The 24,354-nt window shown below is 41.8% G+C and overlaps 1 protein-coding gene across 1 annotated transcript; it reads right to left on the reverse strand.

Moving 5' to 3' along the window:
- Nucleotides 1-1,087: 1,087 nt before the first annotated feature.
- Nucleotides 1,088-24,087, reverse strand: LOC127526335 (gastrula zinc finger protein XlCGF57.1-like). The gene is made up of 3 exons (XM_051921630.1): nucleotides 23,980-24,087; nucleotides 21,657-21,983; nucleotides 1,088-2,866 (listed from the first exon to the last, which is right to left on the reverse strand). Exons 1-3 carry the CDS (start codon nucleotides 24,083-24,085, stop codon nucleotides 1,608-1,610), a joined length of 1,692 nt encoding a protein of 563 aa, XP_051777590.1. The 5' UTR covers nucleotides 24,086-24,087; the 3' UTR covers nucleotides 1,088-1,607.
- Between the last annotated feature and the right edge of the window lie 267 nt (nucleotides 24,088-24,354).

A 24,354-nucleotide genomic window follows, 5' to 3' on the forward strand; every position in this document is an offset into this window, starting at 1 on the left:
CCCCGTGACCCTGTGTTCGGATTCAGCGGGTTGGTGGATGGATGGATGTTGTTCAGTTATATTTCTTTTTGTCTGACTGCTGTAAGCAGGATGAGTTCATTCAAGTATGCAGCCCCTCAAGGTCACTCTGGACTTGAAGTATCAGGTATCTCTCTGTGTAACTTAATACAGAATGTCCATATATGGCCTTATTTATATCAGATGAACACGTCATCAGCTGTATGCTAAACATGCCTCGGTATATTCATACACTCCCGTTGTGACGGACCGCTAGACGTTACTGGGCTGATCGAACCCCAGCTGGACTAACTCTTCAGATAATAATAATAATAATAATTCATTACAGAAAGAGCAGCAGCCACACCAGAGAGTAGTGTGAACATTGTGAAGGATTGCCGGCTTTCTACTCCGGCCCTCACCCCCAGGCCGCCAGGAGGAGCTCTCCCGACAGCATGAACGTGCCCTGAATTCCAGCAGGGCATCATGGACTCTGTAGTTTATATGCACAGCCCTGCTGGATACCATGGGGGCCTCCAGGAGTCGCTGTAGCGAGGTTGTCGGACTCTTATGTGCCCTATAACCCGGAGGTGCGTCATGATCACATGACAGGAAGAAACGACGTGCCTCCGGGGTGAAGAAGAGTCTTTATATGACCCGTTAGTGTTCCTAGTCACGTGGACAGAGAGGGCGAAACACTTCCGGATCAGGACTATAAAAGGACTATGGGAAATCCCAGACGTCGAGCTGAGCTGGGTGGAAGGATGGCAACGCGTCTGGGAGTGTGGAGGATTATTGGTTATTGGAATTATTATTATTGAGTATTGTGGAGAGGAGGGTGCTTTGTGCACAATTATTATTATTATTAATAAACCATTATTTGGACTTTTACCTGGTGTCTGACGTCTAGTCTGAGGGTTCAAGGGGTCACGGAGACCTTAAATCGTTCACAACACCAATATGGACTCTGGAGAAAAGATAATAGAAATACTGAAATCAAATCAAATAGCCTTTTATTGTCAATTCACTATATGTGCAGAACATACAGGAGAAACAAAATACTGTTTCTCTCACAACTTCGTAGTAAAGTAAAATATTAAAACGTATAGAAGTATAACATAAGATAAATAACATTAGAACTTGTAAAGTAGACCTGTGTACAATGTGCAATAGTCATTAGTGCAAAAGCCACTTACAGTAAATTAATAAGCAGGGTTGCCTAAAATGAGTCTGCAACTTTTTGTCAAATGCATTCTGTGTAACCAACTAGCAGAGCAATTCCAATTTTCTTTCCACACCTGACTGAATTATTTCAGATTTTTCTTTTTGTTATTTACAGTCTCTTTGGACTTTGCCTTTTTAGCATGAATTTTCATATGTCCTTGAAGATGAGTTTTCTCTATGAATGTTTTTCCACACTTAGAGCAACGGTATGGCTTTTCTCCTGTGTGACTTCTTACGTGTCACTGAAGACTGCACGGTTGTATGAATCGCTTGCCACATTCAGAGCAACAATATGGCCGTAATCCAGAATGAATTCTGTTGTGTCTATGAAGGCTGCTGTTATCGGTGAATAGCTTGTCACAATCAGGAAACGAGTATGGCCTCTATCAAATGTGTGTTCTTATATGTTTATGAAGTTTGCCTCTTTTTGAGAATTTCTTGCCACATTCAGAACAGGCATAAGGACGGTCTTTATTGTGGACTTCTGCATGACGCAGAAGACTGGTTGTGTTGGAAAATCTTTTGCCACATTCAGGACAGCAATAGGGCTTCTCACCAGTGTGAACTCTTAAATGCCTGCGATGATTACTGCTATCTGAAAAATGTTTGCCACATTCAGAACAGGAAAATGGCTGTTCTCCTGTGTGCACTCTCATGTGTGTCTGAAGAATGCCACTTTGTGAGAATTTCTTGCCACATTCAGAACAGGCATAAGGATGGTCTTCAAGGTGGACTCCTGCATGACGCAGAAGACTGCTTGTGTTGGAAAATCTTTTGCCACATTCAGGACAGCAATAGGGCTTCTCACCAGTGTGAACTCTTAAATGCCTGCGATAATTACTGCTATCTGAAAATTGTTTGCCACATTCAAAACAGGAAAATGGCTGTTCTCCTGTGTGCACTCTCATGTGTGTATGAAGAATGCTTGATCGTGAAAACCGTTTGCCACATTCAGAACAGGAAAATGGCTGTTCTCCTGTGTGCACTCTCATGTGTGTCTGAAGATGGCTTGTTTTTGAGAACCGTTTGCCACATTCAGAACAACAATATGGTTTCTCTCCATTGTGAATTCTTTTGTGTTTGCAAAGACTGCTCTTGTCAAAAAAATGTCCATCATGTGGTAAACAATGACATAAACCCTGTCCTTCATGACCAATCATGTGTGTCTGAAGGTGGCTCACTTGTGAGAATCGTTTGCCACGTTTAGACAAATATGGTTTCTCTACAATGGGAGTTGTGATATGGCAGGGTTTTGAAAAGTTCTTAACACATTCAGAACGGTGGTGTGGCTCCTTCCCTGTATTATCTTCTCTACGCTTCTTAGGCATGTGACTATCTGAGAATTGTTTCCCACCTTCAACACAGTGAAACGGTTTCTTACTCCCATGAATCCCTCCATTATCTTTAGAATTCAATTTGTATTTAAATGTTCCCACACACTGTTGGCGGATTGGATTTAGATTGTACACTCCTTGAGATTTGATGGCATCGATCCTTGTTAGCTTCACAATGGGCTGAAATCTAGGGTGCTGAGAGGCCGTTACCAAGTTCTTTGTTGCAGATGCCAGTTTCTTCCTATTCTTATCAGGTTGTTTAATTTGTGGACGACTCTGAAGAGAGGACAAGTTGTCATTCTCCTGAAAATCTACAGAAATAAAAATGAGTTAAAGTTCTAAAAGACCAATATTTAAAATAAAATAGCACTACAAGAGAATATTCAGTGTTTAACAGTGTATGCCTTTTGCAACCCACTTTACAAAAGCATGCTAATGGGGTTAATACTTCAACAATCCCAACATTTGCAGACTGAATTAACAAACACATGAAGCCATATTAGGATGCAGTTACCATGGACCAGGAACAAGTCATGAGCAACTATCATTAATGGCTTGGTGATGACTTGAAAAAGAAAGAGCAACTGGGGCAGCAAGGGTGGCCAACATGACCTGCAGACCTTTTAGAGAAGACCCCATACAGAAATGTCAAGGATGATAAAGCCAGTACATCTACATGCACAGTGACATTGACATTGTCAAGGACTCATTAACACTAGAATTACCAGAGCCTACGAAAAAACTCGTAGATCCGTCCCACCTTAAAATGCTTTGCACTTCTCCGTCAGCATCTTTTGTCCTTTAAATGTGTTGATAAGCAGCAAACAGCAAGCAGCCTGCTATCACATCCCCCCACCAGCACATAGTTTTCTCAGCTCAAGTCTGTTTACCTACTTGTCAGTTGCTTAGAGCTGTATAGAGTGAGAAGTCATGCAAAATGACACCTTTTATAAATACGATATCGTTATTTGGAACACTTGCATTTCATGTGTGTTCCATGTCTACAACAATCTATGCACAGTAAACACATCGTTAAAACAGAAACGTTTTTCATGTTTTAGTTATAATTGACAAAATGTAGGCATGAAGTGTATAATGTGTGAAGCCTGAATTCCAAATATCTTTATACACTTTCACAAAAGATAAAAGTATAACAGAACAAATGCGCTTTTTTCTAAGGCTATAACCGAGAAAAAGAAACCAGGTTGGTGCTGCTTGCTGTCCTGCCTTCTTGGGTAGTATACTGGTTAGAGCTGCCGACTTCAATTCATAAGGTTCAGGGTTCGAGTCTTAACGTCTTCCAAAATAAACGTTTTGAGTAGTAAGCTGTTCTTATTGTTAATATTATACAATAAAAACATACATTTGATTTGCGACTGTAACAGCCGCTGTAAATGTATAGTACTTGGCAAAGTTAGCATCTTTTTTTTAGTTTTACTAGTTTTACTTTATTTACTTATCTTCCTACAGCATAAAGTCACAAGTGAACTGGAGAGCTTCCTCTGTTTGATCGTCAAGGGCATGCTCACAAATTACACGTGTAATGCCACGAAAAATACCTGCTGACACTTTAGTACGCAAACAATGGTACGAGAATGCAGTCAGACTTTTTTTGGGCACATACACCACGCTAGTGTTTAGATCTGGACGGTGAAGCGTTGGCGAGCTCTGTAAGCCGTGCTGTTTCTTTGAAGGACAGGTGATTGGCAGGATGACGCTAGACTTTTGCCTTTACGCCTGGTGCAGCTGCGTTGTTATTTTATGTGAGTCGACGTTTCTTGCTGGGAGGGCTTCTGTTTTCTCCAATCTGAGTTCACGTCTGTTATAGCGCATCCTTATTTGAAAACAGCAATGTCAGATCGGGGCGAGCGTGAACGCTAACTTTGACAAGCACTATAAATTTACAGCAGTTGTTACAGACGTAAATCAAATGTATGTTTTTATTGTATAATATTAACAATAATAGCAGCTCTCTACTCAAAACGGCAAACTTGAGAAGCTGCTAGCATCAAACCCAGAAGCTCTTGATTGGGAATCAGCAGTTCTTAGCATTGCACCACGCAAGGTGTCACATCAACCGCTTACCGCAACCTGCTTTCTTTTTTCTTCAGTTATATTCTTGAATAAAAGCGCACTTGTTCTGTTGTACTTGTGAAAGTGTTTATTTGATATTTGGACTTCAGGCTTCATACCAGTCATTCTCAGTCACACATACCACTCACATCCACGTCCACAGTTTTCCCAGTCTCGTTCGCGCACAAGTTGTGACACGGTTTTATATACAATCATCAGATTTAAATGTTAACAGTTCCCCCACACAACTGCTGACTCCCAATCAAGAGCTTCTGGGTTCGATGCAGTAGCTTCTCAAGTTTACCGTTTTGAGTAGACAGCTGCTGTTATTGTTAATATTATACAATAAAAACATACATTTGATTTACGTCTGTAACAACCGCTGTAAATTTATAGTGCTTGTCAAAGTTAGCGTTCACACTCGCCCCGATGTGACACTGCTGTTTTCAAATAAAGACGTGAACTCAGATCGGAGAAAACAGAAGCCCTCCCCGCAAGAAACGTCGACTCACATAAAAGAACAACGCAGCTGCACCAGGCGTAAAGGCAAAAGTCTAGCGTCATCCTGCCAATCACCTGTCCTTCAAAGAAACAGCACGGCTTACAGAGCTCGCCAACGCTACACCGTCCAGATCTAAACACTAGCGTGGTGTATGTGCCCAAAAAAAAGTCTGACTGCATTCTCGTACCATTGCTCACGTACTAAAGTGTCAGCAGGTATTTTTCATGGCATTACACGTGGAATTTGTGAGCATGCCCTTGACGATCAAACAGAGGAAGCTCAACAGTTCACTTGTGACTTTATGCTATAGGAAGATAAGTAAATAAATCAGCTCACATGTTATTTATTTGGATCAAATAAAGACACGCTATAGCTATTTATCTATCCCCTTAGATGTTTTTATATATATTATAACAGTTATAAAGACACTTGTTCATGTTAATTGCAGTCTCAATTGTTAAAAATAATATTTTAAAAGGAGCATCCCACATGAAAATACAACGATCTGACTGACTGACAGTGCATACCACTTTATATGGTTAAAAAGAAAAAAAAAATAACACTCTCTTTCCAGCGGGGAATCGAACTCGGGTCTCTAAGGCACAAAAGGCCTGCTGCGCACTGATTGGCTGAGCAGTCTGTGTCAACTATCCGCGACTTAGTATGTATCATGATCGTGATTTAGAGAGAATAAAAGTGAAAAAAATATGGAAACTTTTACAAGTCCTATAAATGTTACAGACGCAAACCAAGTGTATGTGTGTACTGTATAATATTAACAATAAGAGCAGCTCATTACTGAAAACAGCAAATATACGAGGAAGTCGGGATCGAACCGGGGACTCTTGATTACAAGTCAGCAAATCTTACCACTACTCTACGAAAACTGTTGTATTTTGTTTATCTTTTTGTGAAAGTGTTTACTTGATCTTTGGACTTCAGTCTTCATCTATAATAATAAAAGGCAAAGCCCTCACTGACTGACTCACTCACTCACTGACTGACTGACTCACTCATCACTAATTGTCCAACTTCCTGTGTAGGTGGAAGGCTGAAATTTGGCAGGCTCATTCCTTACAGCTTACTTACAAAAGTTAGGCAGGTTTCATTTCGAAATTCAAAGCGTAACGGTCATAACTGGAACCTCTTTTTTGGCCATATACAGTAATGGACTGCAACTCACTGGCCGTGAGAGGCGGGGTTTTGGGGGTTGCGTATCGCGTCATCACGCCTCCCACGTAATCACGTGAACTGACTGTGAAGGAGAAAGGACGGCCTTATATGGCGTTCATTTATAAAACAGCGGACAGGCGACATCAGCGCAAGAGGCGAAGCCACAGTTTAAAAAGGTTTACTTTTCTTCTTAATAAAAATTTTAAAGCAGTACTTTGCCACTGCGAAGCGCGGGTATTTTGATATATATCAAAATATATCGCGTCATCACGCCTCCCACGTAAGCACGTGAACTGACCCGCTGCTGTTTGCAATGCCATATTTGCGAGATACAAGTTTAATGAGAAGACACGAGGTATAAACGACAGTTTGGATCACATTGTAACAGAGTTAATATTGCTGTAGCGAGAAACTTTTAACTGCCGGGTCTTAGCTAACATTAAATAAACCCGAGGACATCGCAACATCACACAAGAGACTGGCTCACGTGAAGTGACTGAACGCAGCAGGAGTGATCACTTCGATGAATCAAACCTGTTCAAAAAACACATTACACAATTGATAAGGTACGAAAACATAATGAAAAAAAGCACGGTATAAACCGTAACTTTAAATTAAGTTTATAGAAACGCTCCCCCTACCGTTTGCAATACCATATTAGCCCCTGCGAAGCGCGGGGATTTTGCTATATATATTAAACTATACATTGTACATTGGGGTTTACCCCGGTGGACGAGAGGGTAGCCTCCCTTCGCCTTCGGGTGGGGGGACGGGTCCTAACTGTTGTTTGTGCGTATGCACCGAACAGCAGTTCGGAGTACCCACCCTTTTTGGAGTCCCTGGAGGGGGTGCTAGAGGGCATACCTTCTGGGGACTCCCTCGTTCTGCTGGGAGACTTCAATGCTCACGTGGGCAATGACAGTGAGACCTGGAAGGGCGTGATTGGGAGGAATGCCCCCCCGATCTGAATCCGAGAGGTGTTTTGTTATTGGACTTCTGTGCTCGTCACGGATTGTCCATAACGAACACCATGTTCAAGCATAGGGGTGTTCATATGTGCACTTGGCACCAGGACACCCTAGGTCTCAGTTCGATGATCGACTTTGTGGTTGTGTCGTCGGACTTGCGGCCACATGTCTTGGACACTCGGGTGAAGAGAGGGGCGGAGCTGTCAACTGATCACCACCTGGTGGTGAGTTGGCTTGGATGGTGGGGGAGGATGCCGGTCAGGCGTGGTAGGCCCAAACGTGTTGTGAGGGTCTGCTGGGAACATCTGGCAGAGCCCCCTGTCAGAAGTAGCTTCAACTCCCACCTCCGGCAGAACTTCGACCATGTCCCGAGGGAGGTGGGGGACATTGAGTCCGAATGGGCCATGTTCCGTGCCTCTATTGTTGAGGCGGCTGACCGGAGCTGTGGCCGTAAGGTGGTCGATGCCTGTCGTGGCGGCAATCCCCGAACCCGTTGGTGGACACCGGTGGTGAAGGATGCCGTCAAGCTGAAGAAGGAGTCCTACAGGACCCTTTTGTCCTGTGGGACCCTGGAGGCAGCTGATAGGTACCGGCAGGCCAAGCGGAATGCGGCTTTGGTGGTTGCTGAGGCAAAAACTCGGGCGTGGGAGGAGTTTGGGGAGGCCATGGAGAACGACTTTCAGACGGCTTCAAGGAGATTCTGGTCCACCATCCGGCGTCTCAGGAAGGGGAAGCAGTGTATATGGTGGGGATGGTGCGCTGCTGACCTCGACTCGGGACGTTGTGGGTCGGTGGGGGGAGTACTTCGAAGACCTCCTCAATCCCATTAACATGCCTTCCAATGAGGAAGCAGAGCCTGGGGACTCAGAGGTGGGCTCCCCCATCTCTGGGACTGAGGTCACCGAGGTGGTCAAAAAACTCCTTGGTGGCAGGGCCCCGGGGGTGGATGAGATACGCCCGGAGTTCCTCAAGGCTCTGGATGTTGTAGGACTGTCTTAGTTGACACGCCTCTGCAACATCGCATGGACATCAGGGACAGTGCCTCTGGATTGGCAGACCGGGGTGGTGATCCCCCTCTTTAAGAAGGGGGATCGGAGGGTGTGTTCCAACTACAGAGGGATCACACTCCTCAGCCTCCCTGGAAAAGTCTATTCAGGGGTCCTGGAGAGGAGGGTCCGTCGGATAGTCGAGCCTCGGATTCAGGAGGAACAGTGTGGTTTTCGTCCTGGTCGCGGAACAGTGGACCAGCTCTATACCCTTAGCAGGGTCCTGGAGGGTGCATGGGAGTTTGCCCAACCAGTCTACATGTGTTTTGTGGACTTGGAAAAGGCATTCGACCGTGTCCCTCGGGGAATCCTGTGGGGGGTACTCCGAGAGTATGAGGTACCGGCCCCCCTGATAAGGGCTGTTCGGTCCCTGTACGATCGGTGCCAGAGCTTGGTCCGCATTGCCGGCAGTTAAGTCGAACCCGTTTCCAGTGAAAGTTGGACTCCGCCCGGGCTGCCCTTTGTAACCGATTCTGTTCATAACTTTTATGGACAGAATTTCTAGGCGCAGCCAGGGCGTTGAGGGGGTCCGGTTTGGTGGGCTCAGGATTGGGTCACTGCTTTTTGCAGATGATGTTGTCCTGTTTGCTTCATCAGGCCGTGATCTTCAGCTCTCTCTGGATCGGTTCGCAGCCGAGTGTGAAGCGGCTGGGATGAGAATCAGCACCTCCAAATCCGAGACCATGGTCCTCAGCCGGAAAAGGGTGGAGTGCCCTCTCAGGGTTGGTAGCGAGATCCTGCCTCAAGTGGAGGAGTTCAAGTATCTCGGGATCTTGTTCACGAGTGAGGGAAGAATGGAGCGTGAGATCGACAGGCGGATCGGTGCGGCATCCGCAGTAATGCGGGCACTGCATCGGTCTGTCGTGGTGAAAAAGGAGCTGAGCCGCAAGGCGAAGCTCTCAATTTACCAGTCGATCTATGTTCCTACCCTCACCTATGGTCATGAACTATGGGTAGTGACCGAAAGAACGAGATCGCAAATACAAGCGGCTGAAATGAGTTTCCTCCGCAGGGTGTCTGAGCTTTCCCTTAAAGATAGGGTGAGAAGCTCAGTCATCCGGGAGGGGCTCAGAGTAGAGCCGCTGCTCCTCCGCATCGAGAGGAGTCAGATGAGGTGGCTTGGGCATCTGATCAGGATGCCTCCTGGACGCCTCCCTGGTGAGGTATTCCGGGCACATCCAACCGGGAGGAGGCCCCAGGGAAGACCCAGGACACGTTGGAGGGACTATGTCTCTCGACTGGCCTGGGAACGCCTTGGGATTCTCCCGGAAGAGCTAGAAGAAGTGGCCGGGGAGAGGGAAGTCTGGGCATCTCTGCTCAAGCTGCTGCCCCCGCGACCCGACCTCGGATAAGCGGGAGACAATGGATGGATGGATGGATATTAAACTATTTCAACCATTCTATGATCTGCTTCTCACAACTGAAAGAGGGCACCGTGGCAGAAGTTAGCCGGCTTGCTGACCAACCACAAGCGTTACCTGGTAGGTAACCACCCATACAATCAGATTGTGAATCAGACTACGAATGCCTGCAATGTAATTACCCCGATCTACATGCTGTCAAATGAACGAACCACACGCCGTGGCACAACGTTAGGGGCTTCGCCTCTACGTCCGAGGTTCAATTCCCGTAAGGAAGTGCAGTGAGTGTGTACGCCTGATGAGCCCACAATTATGGCGAAACACGTGTCGCGTACTATGCATCTTCAAAGCACGGTGTAAACCGTAAGTTTAAATTGAGTTTATAGAAACGCTCCAGCTGCCATTTGCAATACCATATTCGCGAGATACAAGTTTAATGAGAAGACACGAGGTATAAACGAGACTTTGTAACAGAGTTCAAATTGCTGGAGCGAGAAACTTTTAACTGCCGGGTCATGTCGCGTGTTCTCGGGTAGGTACACCAAAAAATGTATACATTTATGCATGTAATGGGCAAACAAAAAATGTACTATACCCGAAAGCACTGCAGTAGTACTCAATGTATCTTTACTTCTTAAATGTTAATGTTTTACTGTTTAATAATTTATACGCTTCTTATATGTTGTTCAAATTCTTTTATCAAAATACCAGTAACAGCGCACTGCACGATAACGTGGAGTGAATACACTTGACATGACCATTCATAGTATTTATCCTCTTTCTCTGTACGTTTACCATTCGTTTGCTCAGTGGTTGATGCGCTTGCTGCTTAATGAGCAGCTCTTCACTCTAGCGTCCCGCTGCTTCTCTTCTTTCGTCGGCATCTTTTCCCGTTAAAACTGATTGTTAGTTTTTGTGTTGCGATAACTTAGTATGGTGCGCACAGCTGTGAGTTGATTCTACAATAAAATAAAATAAAGATAAAAAGAGTAATAAAATCATCACCCTGAAAGCGAATAGTACACGTGACCTAGTATATATGTACCAAATTTCAAGTCAATAGATGAAACGGTTTGTGAGCTACAGGTGATTTAAAATCCTGGACAGACAAACGAATAGCCACGGTAGCGTATTATAGAAGAAAATTTTACTGTTTAATTTATATTTATATGCAATGTGCTTCTTATATATTACTTCATATTCTCATATGATAATGATGTTAATGTTGTTTATATTGATTTCTATGTTATTGTAAGTGCTCTTTATCTGTGTAAAAATAAATTTGGCAATTAACAAACTTATTTTATACATACATTTTATTTGTTTCTCTTGCACTCAGTGAGTGAAGCCACTGGGTAATCAGCTATATGTGTATATATATGTAGATATGTGTATATTATTTATATATATATATATATATATATATATATATATATATATATATATATATATATATATGTATATATATGTAGATAGATAGATACTTTATTAATCCCAATGGGAAATTCACAAAGGCAAGTCTTGGCGTGTAAAACTCCATGCCCACGTTGTAAAAGTAAGTGTGTCCAGGGAATGAATCCACATAAAATAATACAATAAAGTAATAAAGTAATAGGAGTGATCAATAAATAAAAATAGAAATAGAAAAATAAAAGTAAAAAATAAAAGTACACATACAGTCATACACGGAGCTGCTGAAAAGGCTGCCACTCTCGGCGGCGCCGGATTTTAATTATGTATATATATATATATATATTATATATACAGTGGAACCTCGAGATACGATCACCTCTGTATACGAGAAATTCAAAATACGAGGAAAGTATGAGCGAAAAATTCAGATCTAAATACGAGCATTGGCTCGCGTAACGAGCCACGAGCCAGGCTGGCTGTGGGTATAGCTCTCAGCTTAGCGAGGGGGCGTGGTAGCAGTTGCGAGCCGCGATCTGCGGTGTCTGCGTTTCTCACTTAAGTGCACAGGTGGGAAACTGCCCACATCCATGATTGTTCCTGTGGCTGATGGGCTGCAGCTGCCATGTCCTCCCCGCATATATAGAGAAGCGCGAGCCGGTTAAGGGGGAGAAAAAGTAAAAGAAAAGAGAGAGAGAGAGAGAGAGAGAGAGAGAGAGAGAGAGAGAGAGAGAGAGAGGGGGGGGGGGGGGCAGGCAGGCAGGCGAGTGAGTGCAGGCTCGCATGTAGCTGAACAGTGAGCTGAACAGGCGAGCCAAACAGCTGAAGCAGGACGGTGTAGAGAAGGTCAGCTGCATTAAGAGTGTCTCGCCTGTTGCAGAGCCCGCAGGTGAGACGCTAACAGAGAAGAAGCACCGGGGATTGTCATCTGTTTTTTAAAGACGGCATCCTTTTGACGTTTTAACCTCGTGTTAAAGGATTGTTATTCTTGTGTATTTTAAACCTCCACTTCACAACTGTTTTAAGGATTATTTATTTAAAGATTTATTGAATGCTCTACTGCACTTTGGACACCTGTTTTGATTCTTTTAATAATCAGTTATATTATTTACCAGTGTTATTTATTAAAGGTAGACTACAGTATATATAATTTATCAGTGTTATTTGTTAGGAAAATTGATTTTTATGTTAATATATTTGGGGTGCAGAACGGATTAACTGGATTTCCATTATTTTCAATGGGTAAGTTTGTTCTAGATACGAGAAATTCGCTATACAAGCTCAGTTCTGGAACGAATTAAACTCGTATCTAGAGGTTCCATTGTATATACAGTGGTGTGAAAAACTATTTGCCCCCTTCCTGATTTCTTATTCTTTTGCATGTTTGTCACACAAAATGTTTCTGATCATCAAACACATTTAACCATTAGTCAAATATAACACAAGTAAACACAAAATGCAGTTTGTAAATGGTGGTTTTTATTATTTAGGGAGAAAAAAAAAATCCAAACCTACATGGCCCTGTGTGAAAAAGTAATTGCCCCCTGAACCTAATAACTGGTTGGGCCACCCTTAGCAGCAATAACTGCAATCAAGCGTTTGCGATAACTTGCAATGAGTCTTTTACAGCGCTCTGGAGGAATTTTGGCCCACTCATCTTTGCAAAATTGTTGTAATTCAGCTTTATTTGAGGGTTTTCTAGCATGAACCGCCTTTTTAAGGTCATGCCATAGCATCTCAATTGGATTCAGGTCAGGACTTTGACTAGGCCACTCCAAAGTCATCATTTTGTTTTTCTTCAGCCATTCAGAGGTGGATTTGCTGGTGTGTTTTGGGTCATTGTCCTGTTGCAGCACCCAAGATCGCTTCAGCTTGAGTTGACGAACAGATGGCCGGACATTCTCCTTCAGGATTTTTTGGTAGACAGTAGAATTCATGGTTCCATCTATCACAGCAAGCCTTCCAGGTCCTGAAGCAGCAAAACAACCCCAGACCATCACACTACCACCACCATATTTTACTGTTGGCATGATATTCTTTTTCTGAAATGTTGTGTTCCTTTTACGCCAGATGTAACAGGACATTTGCCTTCCAAAAAGTTCAACTTTTGACTCATCAGTCCACAAGGTATTTTCCCAAAAGTCTTGGCAATCATTGAGATGTTTCTTAGCAAAATTGAGACGAGCCCTAATGTTCTTTTTGCTTAACAGTGATTTGCATCTTGGAAATCTGCCATGCAGGCCGTTTTTGCCCAGTCTCTTTCTTATGGTGGAGTTGTGAACACTGACCTTAATTGAGGCAAGTGAGGCCTGCAGTTCTTTAGACGTTGTCCTGGGGTCTTTAGTGACCTCTCGGATGAGTCGTCTCTGCGCTCTTGGGGTAATTTTGGTCAGCCGGCCACTCCTGGGAAGGTTCACCACTGTTCCATGTTTTTGCCATTTGTGGATAATGGCTCTCACTGTGGTTCGCTGGAGTCCCAAAGCTTTAGAAATGGCTTTATAACCTTTACCAGACTGATAGATCTCAATTACTTCTGTTCTCATTTGTTCCTGAATTTCTTTGGATCTTGGCATGATGTCTAGCTTTTGAGGTGCTTTTGGTCTACTTCTCTGTGTCAGGCAGCTCCTATTTAAGTGATTTCTTGATTGAAACAGGTGTGGCAGTAATCAGGCCTGGGGGTGGCTACGGAAATTGAACTCAGGTGTGATACACCACAGTTAGGTTATTTTTTAACAAGGGGGCAATTACTTTTTCACACAGGGCCATGTAGGTTTGGATTTTTTTTCTCCCTAAATAATAAACACCATCATTTAAAAACTGCATTTTGTGTTTACTTGTATTATATTTGACTAATGGTTAAATGTGTTTGATGATCAGAAACATTTTGTGTGACAAACATGCAAAAGAATAAGAAATCAGGAAGGGGGCAAATAGTTTTTCACACCACTGTATGTGTGTATATATATGTAGATATGTAAATATATATATGTATATATATGTGTGTGTGTGTGTATGTATGTATGTGTGTATATATGTATGTATATATGTATATGTATGTGTGTATATGTATGTGTATATATATGTTTGTGTGTGTGTGTGTGTATATATATATATATATATATATATATATATATATATATATATATATTATATATATGACAGCAACACTCATAACAATGACAACACAATTACATTGACAATCATGTTAAGTTATTTTTAAAGTGTTTCCTTTTCTTTTTCATAACCTCTTTAACACACTACTTCTCCGCTGCGAAGCGCGGGTATTTTGCTAGTATATTATATAGTTTATGCCTAAATTTTGTCATTTACTACTAAAATATGAAAAAATGTTTATATATGTTTAGAAATATTTCAAAATGTGTTTACACAGATTACTGTAGAAACGGAACGCACATGGAATTCGTGTGTTCCAAAATAACAATCTATTATTTCCACTCTAAAACTCTAGCAGTTCAGTCACTCCCAGATAATCAAACAAGGCATGAGCTGGGAAAACTTTGTGAACGTTCTGCGACGGTGGGGGATGGAATAGCCGGCTGCTTGCTGGCTCGTCTTAATCGGCACATTTAGAAGACAAAAGAGAGGTGAGAACGGTTTTAAGGTGGGCCGGATCTATGAGTTTTTTCATAGATTCTGGTAGTTCTAGTGCTAAATCAGTTATGGTCCCTATGACCACTCCACCTTGTTTGGATAACTGTGCTAATTGAGGAGCTAATTTATTGGAATAAGTGTGAACTCCCGCCTTGGGCAATCAAAATTATTAGACAGTAAGCCACTTATATATTTACATACTTCTTTCAGCTGCTTCCATTAGGGGTTTCCACAGGGGTTGTTCTGTTACACCCATCACCTGCATGTCCTCTCTCACCACATCCATAAACCTCCACTTAGGCCTTCCTCTTTTCCTCTTCCCTGGCAGCTCTACCCTTACAGTTTACAATACAGTTTATTTTTGTATAGCCCAAAATCACACAGGAAGTGCCGCAATGGGCTTTAACAGGCCCTGCCTCTTGACAGCACCCCAGCCTTGACTCTCTAAGAAGACAAGGAAAAACTCCCAAAAAAAACCTAGTAGGGAAAAATGGAAGAAACCTTGGGAAAGGCAGTTCAAAGAGAGACTCCTTTCCAGGTAGGTTAGGCGTGCAGTGGGTGTCAAAAGAAGCATCCTTCTCCCAATATACCCAGCAGCTCTCCTCTGCGCATGTCCAAACCAACACAACCTCGCCTCTCTGACTTTGTCTCCCAACCGTCCAACTTGAGCTAACCCTCTAATGTCCTCATTTCTAATCCTGTCCATCCTCGTCACCCCCAATGCAAATCTTAGCATCTTTAACTCTCCAACCTCCAGCTCTGTCTCCTGCATATGCAAACTGCTTAATAACTTAATAATAAAAGAAATGTTATGTAAATTGTATATAAAATTGCCCCCCCTCCCCCCTCCCCCCACCGACCGGTCCGTGGAAAATTTGCATCTAATAAAGTGGTCCTTGCTGTCAAAAAGGTTGGGGACCACTGCTGTAGACCTTCCCTTTCACTCTTGCTGATACCCGTCTGTCATAAATTACTCCTGACACTCTTCTCCACCCATTCCATCCTGCCTGCACTCTCTTCTTCACCTCTTATCCACAATCCCTGTTACTCTGTACTGTTGATCCAAAGTATTTAAACTCATCCACCTTCGCCAACTCTACTCCCCTCATCCTCACCATTACACTGATCTCCCTCTCATTCACACACATGTATTCTGTCTTGTTCCTACTGACCTTCATTCCTCTCCTCTCTAGAGCATATCTCCACCTCTCCAGGGTCTCCTCAACCTGCTCCCTACTATCACTACAGATCACAATGTCATCAGCAAACATCATAGCCCACGGGGACTCCTGTCTAATCTCATCTGTCAACCTGTCCATCACCACTGCAAATAAGAAAGGGCTCAGAGCTGATCCTTGATGTAATCCCACCTCCATGTTGAATGCATCCGTCACTCCTACCACAGACCTCAGAAAGCAGGAGACAGAGCTGGAGGTAGCAGAGTTAAAGATGCTAAGATTTGCATTGGGGGTGACGAGGATGGACAGGATTAGAAATGAGGGCATTTGAAGGTCCACTCAAGTTGGACGGTTGGGAGACAAAGTCAGAGAGGCGAAATTGTGTTGGTTTGGTCATGTGCAGAGGAGAGATGCGGAGTATATTGGGAGAAGGATGCTAAGGGTAGAGCTGCCAGGGAAGAGTAAAAGAGGAAGGCCTAAGAGAAGGTTTATGGATGTGGTGAGAGAGGACATGCAGGTGATGGGTGTAACACAACAAGTTACAGAGGACAGAAAGATAAGGAAGAAGATGATCCGCTGTGGCAACCCCTAACGGGAGCAACTGAAAGAAGAAGGAGCGGTGCACAAAATCCCATGGTTCATCAGAGACATTAGATTTTTAGTGAAGTTATAACTATGAGTTTTACAGTTATTTGATTAATAAAGAAAGGCTCAGGCATGTATTTTTCTTTTGTATAAATTGCGTAGAAATAAGACTGATACTTATCCCGCTCGAGGTCAGGAACAAGAAGTAGAAATAGATTTATACACACACTGGGAGGCCAGAAATATTAAAGTACCCTTTACTCCTTTTACTTTGCCCAGTCAAAATTCTAGAGTTTTTCTGGAAAAGAGAGACTGATTAAGCCTCATGTAATGAGCACTGCTAATACAAGAACTCTGCCCAATGTTTTTTTGATTTTCAGATTTATTGCAGAAGGACGTGCCGTTATATATCAGACATCAAATGCTAGGACTTCAAAATATTTGCTTCACGTCCAGTCCTACTCTGAAGACCACAATCTAGCAGTTACTAATTGTTCCGTATTTTAACTCTGCTACATTAAATAATTTCCCACATCACAGACACACCAAGCTATGGAGTATGTAGTTGTAGGAAGGCAGAGAATTTCTTCCATTTGAAATCAACTATCCCATCCTCTTATTATTACAAAGAAGGATGGCACCTCTTGCACACATTTAAATTCAAGAGTCAACAAGTTGTTCTTTATGTTGCTATACAAACCAGACAGGTTCCCCAGTTAATGTCAGAGATTCAAGCCTCTCTAACTTAAAAATATTGATGGTAAATTTCTGCCTTCTTGTTTTTCATCCATAACCTAACCTTTTTTAAAATCACATTTCTGCTATCTTAACACAGTCCTTTGTCATAAATTGGGTATTTCATCTTGCTAAACACAAAAAAGGCCATTTTGCTGCAGGTTATCAATAGAACAGAGTTTGAAGTGGAGTATGTTTACTTGTTTAAAACGCTATATACTTGCCCCTTTCCTATAACAAAAACAAGGTAGGGTTGTCCCTTTGATGTTCAGCAAAAAAGAAGCATTTGAAGAACTATTCAGAATATTTTATTATGCATTACGATATTGGAAGTCCTCTCACATTTAATGACTCATTTGTACTGATTGCTGATTGGAGGCAGGCATATACAGTGCAATTTTATGGGCTCAAGAAAGGTTGGAGGTCTTCAGAACAAGACACACCCAACTGGGTGCAGCTTTACACTGTGAAGAAGCATATATCACTGTATCTCTGTTTTCCCAGCATGTCGACATTAGCTAACTTCATTATTGGCTTTTGCAGATTAGGCCAGTGAACTTCACTGCCAGTGAATTTGGAATTTCGCCATCAACACTGTCAACTTTCTTAAAAGACGGAGAAAAAAAAGAAAAATCTCGGGTTGCCATTGTATGTGAACTGCTACATTTGAAGACGTCGAAAAAGCCATTTTTATGTGGTTCAGTGATGCTCTTTCAAGAAACATTCCTATTAATGCGGCACTCATTCAAGAAAATGTGAGGTTTGTAAACTCTCTTGGGCCCTCCCTCAACTAGACAGCACGCCGAAGAGCGTCCCAAAGTCCAAACTCCGTGTCTATGGAAGACTGTTTATCTGTTGTCGGGGCAACAGTCGGCTCAAAGCTGTGCTGCATCTCTCTGAAAAAAGCAAAATGAAAAGATATTGATGGGTGATATGCAAGGAACATTGTAAATGCAGGTAACAGGATTACTTGATCACTGATCTGGCCATGACCCTGCCTGACTGCTGTGTCTGAGTATAGCAGAGTGGCAGATCACGCTACAATAAATAAGTGTGCCGTTCCTGTTTCAAGCTGAACAACGCTGGTTTAGATAAAGTACTGAGACTCAGCCTTGTGTTTTGGGGTGTAAGACAGGGACTTATAGTGCGACCCCGATCTTTTAGGATTTGCTTCTGTGTCGCTTCACTGCAGCGCTATGAGCCTGTTGTTACCCTGCCCCGTCAACGGACAAACAATCCTCCACAGACACTGTAATCGCGTCGTTCCCATTGGATGGGGAGGGTCTCAAGAGTTCAGAAACTTCACAATATGAAGAAGGATGATTCGGCTCCTGATTGATAACTGTGTTGCCCACAACATGCTTCCACATTTAGATAATGTTTGTGTTGAATTCCTCCCACCCAACTATACAGCAGTGCTTCAGCCATTGGACTTGGGCATCATTCACACCCTGAAAGTGTTTTATTGCAAGGAAATGCTAAGAAAAATTATCGTCAGCATAACTTGTAGGTAGGATTTGATTAAAATTAATGCAAAAGAAGCTATGGAAATGATTGCAAATGCCTGGACGCAAGTTAAAGAAAGCACTACAGTAACAAATATAGAATCTCATTATAACAAAATTTTTGTTACAACAAAATATTTTTTAGGCCCCTAGGAGTTCGTTGTAACGGAATTTTACCTGTATATTCTTACCATTAATTGATAATATAATGACAGAGGTTGAGTCTGCCCAAAATACCTTCATTCAGGCTGTGTGTGTGTGTGTGTGTGTGTGTGTGTGTGTGTGTGTTCCTCCTAGCATTTAAAAGCAAATATTGGAACTGTGTCATCTGACCACAGAGTTTAAAGATACTTCAGCCAAATTTTTGTTGGAAAAGTATGCATGAAGATGTTTGGGATTATACAAGCTACATGTTGGACTGCTCCGGTACCATTACGTTCATGGGAGCAGTAAACCATGGACTTTATTACTGATATGCCTTCCTCCAAGGGTTTTAATACAATTTTTCTGGAGGTAGATTGAGTTGTGAAATGTGTGCATCTTATTCCCTTCTACTAAACACCTGGCAGGTGTCTTTCTATAGGGTGGTCAAGATCTAATTATGCAATTTTCATTACGCTATAACTTTAAGTTTATTACATAGAAAATCAATCGAAAAATCCAAGACCATCGAGAAGTGTGCGAACTGACGACATGAAGAATTGGCTTTGCGCTGAACTGGAATCGTCCCCACATAAATCAAAGTCACCCAGATGATCTGGATCTGCATAATTAGATCTGGACCACCCTGTAGAAAAGACTGATAGTATGTATGGTTTTATACAGTATATCAAGGTGTATCAAACCGTGGTCTTCCATTTATTTCTCGCTTCTAGAAACTATTCTGTCAGAGATTTGGTTGTTCTATAAAACTTAAAATGTTTGGTTATCAGCCAGAAGCTAATGGGCAAATGTAAAGAATTAACAGAGACCTACAGAAACACTTGTGCTGTTTGATTGGTCCTAATCAAGATGACTGCGTTGATTTTCTACCCATTGCCGACTCTGCTAGGAATGTACCAGTTCACTCTGCTCCTACAATGTCACCATTTGAGTGCCTGTATGGTTGTCATTCTAGATTCATTGAGTAACCTTTCTCTCCACTTTTACATCTGTTTTTATATAATTACATATTTAACAGTTTTGTGAAAAGTTGAATTTGGCTCAAAAACTTTTTGAAAAGCTCTTGGCCAAATGATTTTCTGATTGCAAATGTAAGGCTACTCCTATCGTTAAAGTTGGGCAAAAGGTACGGCTAGAGACCCAGGACATCAGTCTACATAGTGACCCTTTTTAAACTGATACAGCACCAGAATAGTATTTATTTTGAGAAGATCATGCTTTTAATTCTGACGTTTTCCTTCACTCCATGTAGTTTTTTGATGAACTCAGCCGTGGTTTTTTGGTGGATGGACTGTTTGTCTAAACCAATTGTTTTGAATTTTCGCAGTTTTCCTTATCTATTCTAAAAAAAAGTAATAATTCCTAACACTAAACGCCTTTACTGGGTGGCATACAGTCATGTAGGCTGTACTAACTGAACTGTCTTCCTATAGTTAAAGTTTGTTTTTGCATTATTTGTCGAGTTCTGATATCACCTACACCCTATTCTGAGTTTAGGCCATGTTTTGTACTATAACACCCCCACCCCCCCAATCACTGTATTTTTGTTATTTTTATAAGTCGTTTTACCCTTCCGTCAATCACATAATTTGTGGACATTTTGTGGCTGCTGACGTGGCTTAGCTCCATCACGTGATGTCATCTTGCCTCCTTATTTAAGATGGTGGCATGGTGTCCTCACTCTCCTAGCTTTGTCATAATTGGCCGTGTTCTTCATATTTGATTTTCATTGACAGATACTGTTCTGTTTCATTTATGTTAATCAGTTTGAAATGGCTTTGTTTTCCTGTCTGTTTTAACTCATTATGTGATTAATCATTTGTAAAATGTTTCATTAGATCATACCTGTGAATTTATTAGAGCCACCACTCAGTGAACAGTGCTACAAAATAAAATTACCTGAACTGAATCAACATTTTTTCTATTGCTCTAAAATGTATGAATTTCAAAAAGATTTCAAGTACTGTACCAACTTGTATTTTCAAAAACTTCAAAAATAAAAAAGTCACCACATCACAAAGATCAGCCCCTTTTCATATGGGGCAACTGAATTGACAGTAAACATGAAATGGCTAAAAACATCAAAATCCTTTAAAACTAATTTCATAGAATGTTTCACACGTTTTAGATGAAATCCTGCTTTAACTAACAATTTTGTTTCTTTAACTCAGTAAAGTTCAGTGACCCAGTTTTCTTCACATTCACAAAGTCTTTGCAATTTCAGAATATATAATGATAAATGTGAACAGGACTGGTTTATCCATTCACAGGTTTGCACTCCACTGATGCACAGAGATTCTTACACACAGGCAGACGTGAAACACTTTCATTCAGAGGGGTCTAAATTGTGCAAATTTATTGAACAGTCAAATGGGTGACATGTCTACTCCACAATACTACATGTGGAGAAAGTAAAAAGGTAATACATTATTGTTTAAAAGGGTTTCTTCAAAGAAAGCTAGAAACAAACAGATTTGACTTTTCTTTAATTTGTCTAAAATCTATTAAAAGGTTTTCTTCATAATAAAGACATTCAGCTAATGATTATTATTAAAAAGAGATACAACCCAAACTAAGGAAATTGTGAAGTGATAGTGTTGGGTGAAACAACTGCAAGAACAACTCAGCCAGGCCTCCTCATTCCAGTCTACAGGATTAATTGTTTCTGTTCCTTATACTTTAAAAATGAAACCCGTATTTTTTAAAAAGCCTTTGTTTCTAAGCAGAGTGAAAATGTAAGAAAGCACCCTTCAGGTAAATCATAACTGCCGTATTTTATTTTAGCACATACCTTCTCCAGTTTGATTTGGACACAATTTCTTCTCAAGCCTCACTGTGTTAGTCTTCGTGGATTCTGACGGCTTGTGGGCTTTACTGTCCTTCAAGTAGCAGCGTCTGCCCAAACTGGAGCCCAATCTGTTTAAGTCTTCATCTGGGCCCATATATTGAGGATTACAGTCTTTCACCTTCATACGGTTTATAATTTTGCGGGGTCTCTGAATGTTAGTCCTACCCTTTCTTTTGTTCCTCTTTTCAGAGACATCATCTTCACGTTGATGTTCTTTCTGTAAACTCTTCTGGCTGGCTGGATACATTTTTGGCATCTTCTTCATTTTCTCTGTATAGAACACAGGGTTTAATTAATTCAGAAGTGCAATACAAATGTAACACATTTAAGTCCCATTTTTCTATATCCTCATCAGTTAAAAAAGAAGCCAAGTCAAGTTATTCACTGAGACCACATGGGCAGAGTAAGTAATCAATCTTCATACCAGGTGACCAGATATGAAACAGTCTCAGGGAGTGTGTCATGACTTTACGACACACCATTATGACTCGGCACCATTTGTTGATATTAGGGATGTTATGATATTAGAACTTTTGTATGTGATATACTAATACAACACGATTTTACAAGGCTGGACACCCTTTGATACCACAGCAAACACAGAAATCCTATTCCACCCCCCCATTAAAGAAGTACTGGTATTCATAAATCTCAAAATATAATGCAAGTCTTGAAATGTAATGTGGGGCAGGGATGGAGATCCTCAGTGCAATAGCACAAGGTAGGGTTTACAATCTTGGTGGGAGTTTCAGCACAGAGTTTATAAAGAATGATATATCATGAACTGTCTGATTTATCTTAGCATGTGCACATTTCTAATCATTCTCAGACAGTAGTTGAAAAACACTGCTTAAAATTCATACTAAAAATTTAAATTCAAAACATTATACTGTTGAATTACTGAATTCCAAGATTATTCAGGATACTTTCATTTAAATAAAAACTCTTAAGATGTTTTTGTAACAACATGGTTTCAAAGTCTAGTTAATCACAAACCCATTCTGTTTGAATTGCAACACTTGCTATTGCAAGATTTAAATTTGCATCATTAGCTGGTTAAAAAAATATTACTAAAGAGCAATATTTAACAGAATACTCAAATTAATTAAAAAAAAAAACAAATGTCACAAGTTTGTCTTGCTTTAATTTTCTAAATCTGCCCCTTCCTTTTACCAGCTTTGAAGCTTCCAGTGTGAAATCAAACTTGTCAGTTCAACATTTATCCTTTATTTCAGAACTCCTGTTAAGCAGCATTTATTTAACTGCTTTAGATGTTTCTTACAAAAGTAATGACACCTTGTTATTGTTTGTGCTTGTGTATAAATCCAGGATTAGAAAATGACCTGTCGTCACACATGTGACTAGAGATCATCTGCAGAGATTTGTTCAGGACCAGTGTGCTATTGGTAACCCTAAAAGTGGGGGACCAGAGTAAAAGCGGCTTATTATTGACCTTCATGAATATTCAAATTAAATGAAAGTTGGTCTTGTGCAGAAGAGGGCACTGTCCTGACAGTTCACCTAAGAGTGGCACAAAGAGGTGACCCACACAGCCCACCTCACCACCGTGGTCCAGTGCAAAACAAAAAGTTATTGGGGTATAGGAAGAAAACCAGAGTACTTGTACAGGGCAGGAGCCAGCTATAGACCATCATAGGGTACACTCACATTCAAGTCCACAACCACACCAAGACAAGTTAGATTTGCCAGGCCACTAAACATGAGCATCTTTAGAGAAGTGGAGAAAAGAAGAACAAAAGAGCAGACATGGAAACTGCATAGAGACTTAAAAAACAGGCTGAGATTCAAATTCATTCTGACAGAACTGTAAGGCAGTAACACAAAGTTGCCCGAGGGACTCCTCACCGCTCTTTCAATGTCCGGCCGGTCACCAACCCCGCAACTGTCAGAACTGAGCGCCGCGGAGTGACAAGAGAAACAAAGGCAGAAATCAAAGCGTCTTACGTGTGGAATGGCCGTCTGCTCGATGCCGGCGATTCGCGAAGGAAACGACAAAAGGACACTCGGAGGGGAATGAACAGGCGCCAGCGGTGTGATTGGGTGCTACGAATTAAAATTTGAGATTCAGCCACGTGAAGTGAACTGCTGATACGAATGACTGCAATGGCACGCGGGTGGCCACAGGAGGATTCACTCGAGCAAAGTTCAGCGGAGGGCAAACGAACACGAACTCGCCGCGCGCGGTAATTCTAATGGAGCGAATGAAAACTCACACGTCCATAAAGCGCATCTCCAAAGTACTTACTGTCTGCCTGTTGCCGATGAGATTCTTTCTGAACTCGGTGACACTTCTGACAGTGTTTCACAAAGCAAGCTAGACGGTGGCAGTGAGGCTTCAGGAGCCGTCGCATTGGATGACGTCATCCTGTCTCCGATATCGGGTCACGTGCCAATTGAGCGAGAATACGCTGTAGCAGGAGAGAGGCTGGGTGGCTCAGTGCCCTGCTGTCTTATATGAGCCTATTAAACCAAAATGTCATCGGAGAAGCTGCTTTTGTCTGAGGCTGCCACTGGACCGTCTGTTTTTGTGATCATGAACTGAGTTTTTTTTTTAATTACAGTAAGATTTCCTGTAAATAGTTCTTGTAAAATTTAGTGACGTTCTTCGTGTCTTTTTTGT

The sequence above is a fragment of the Erpetoichthys calabaricus genome, assembly GCF_900747795.2.
Source record: "Erpetoichthys calabaricus chromosome 1 unlocalized genomic scaffold, fErpCal1.3 SUPER_1_unloc_12, whole genome shotgun sequence".
Classification (NCBI taxonomy): Eukaryota; Metazoa; Chordata; class Cladistia; order Polypteriformes; family Polypteridae; genus Erpetoichthys; species Erpetoichthys calabaricus.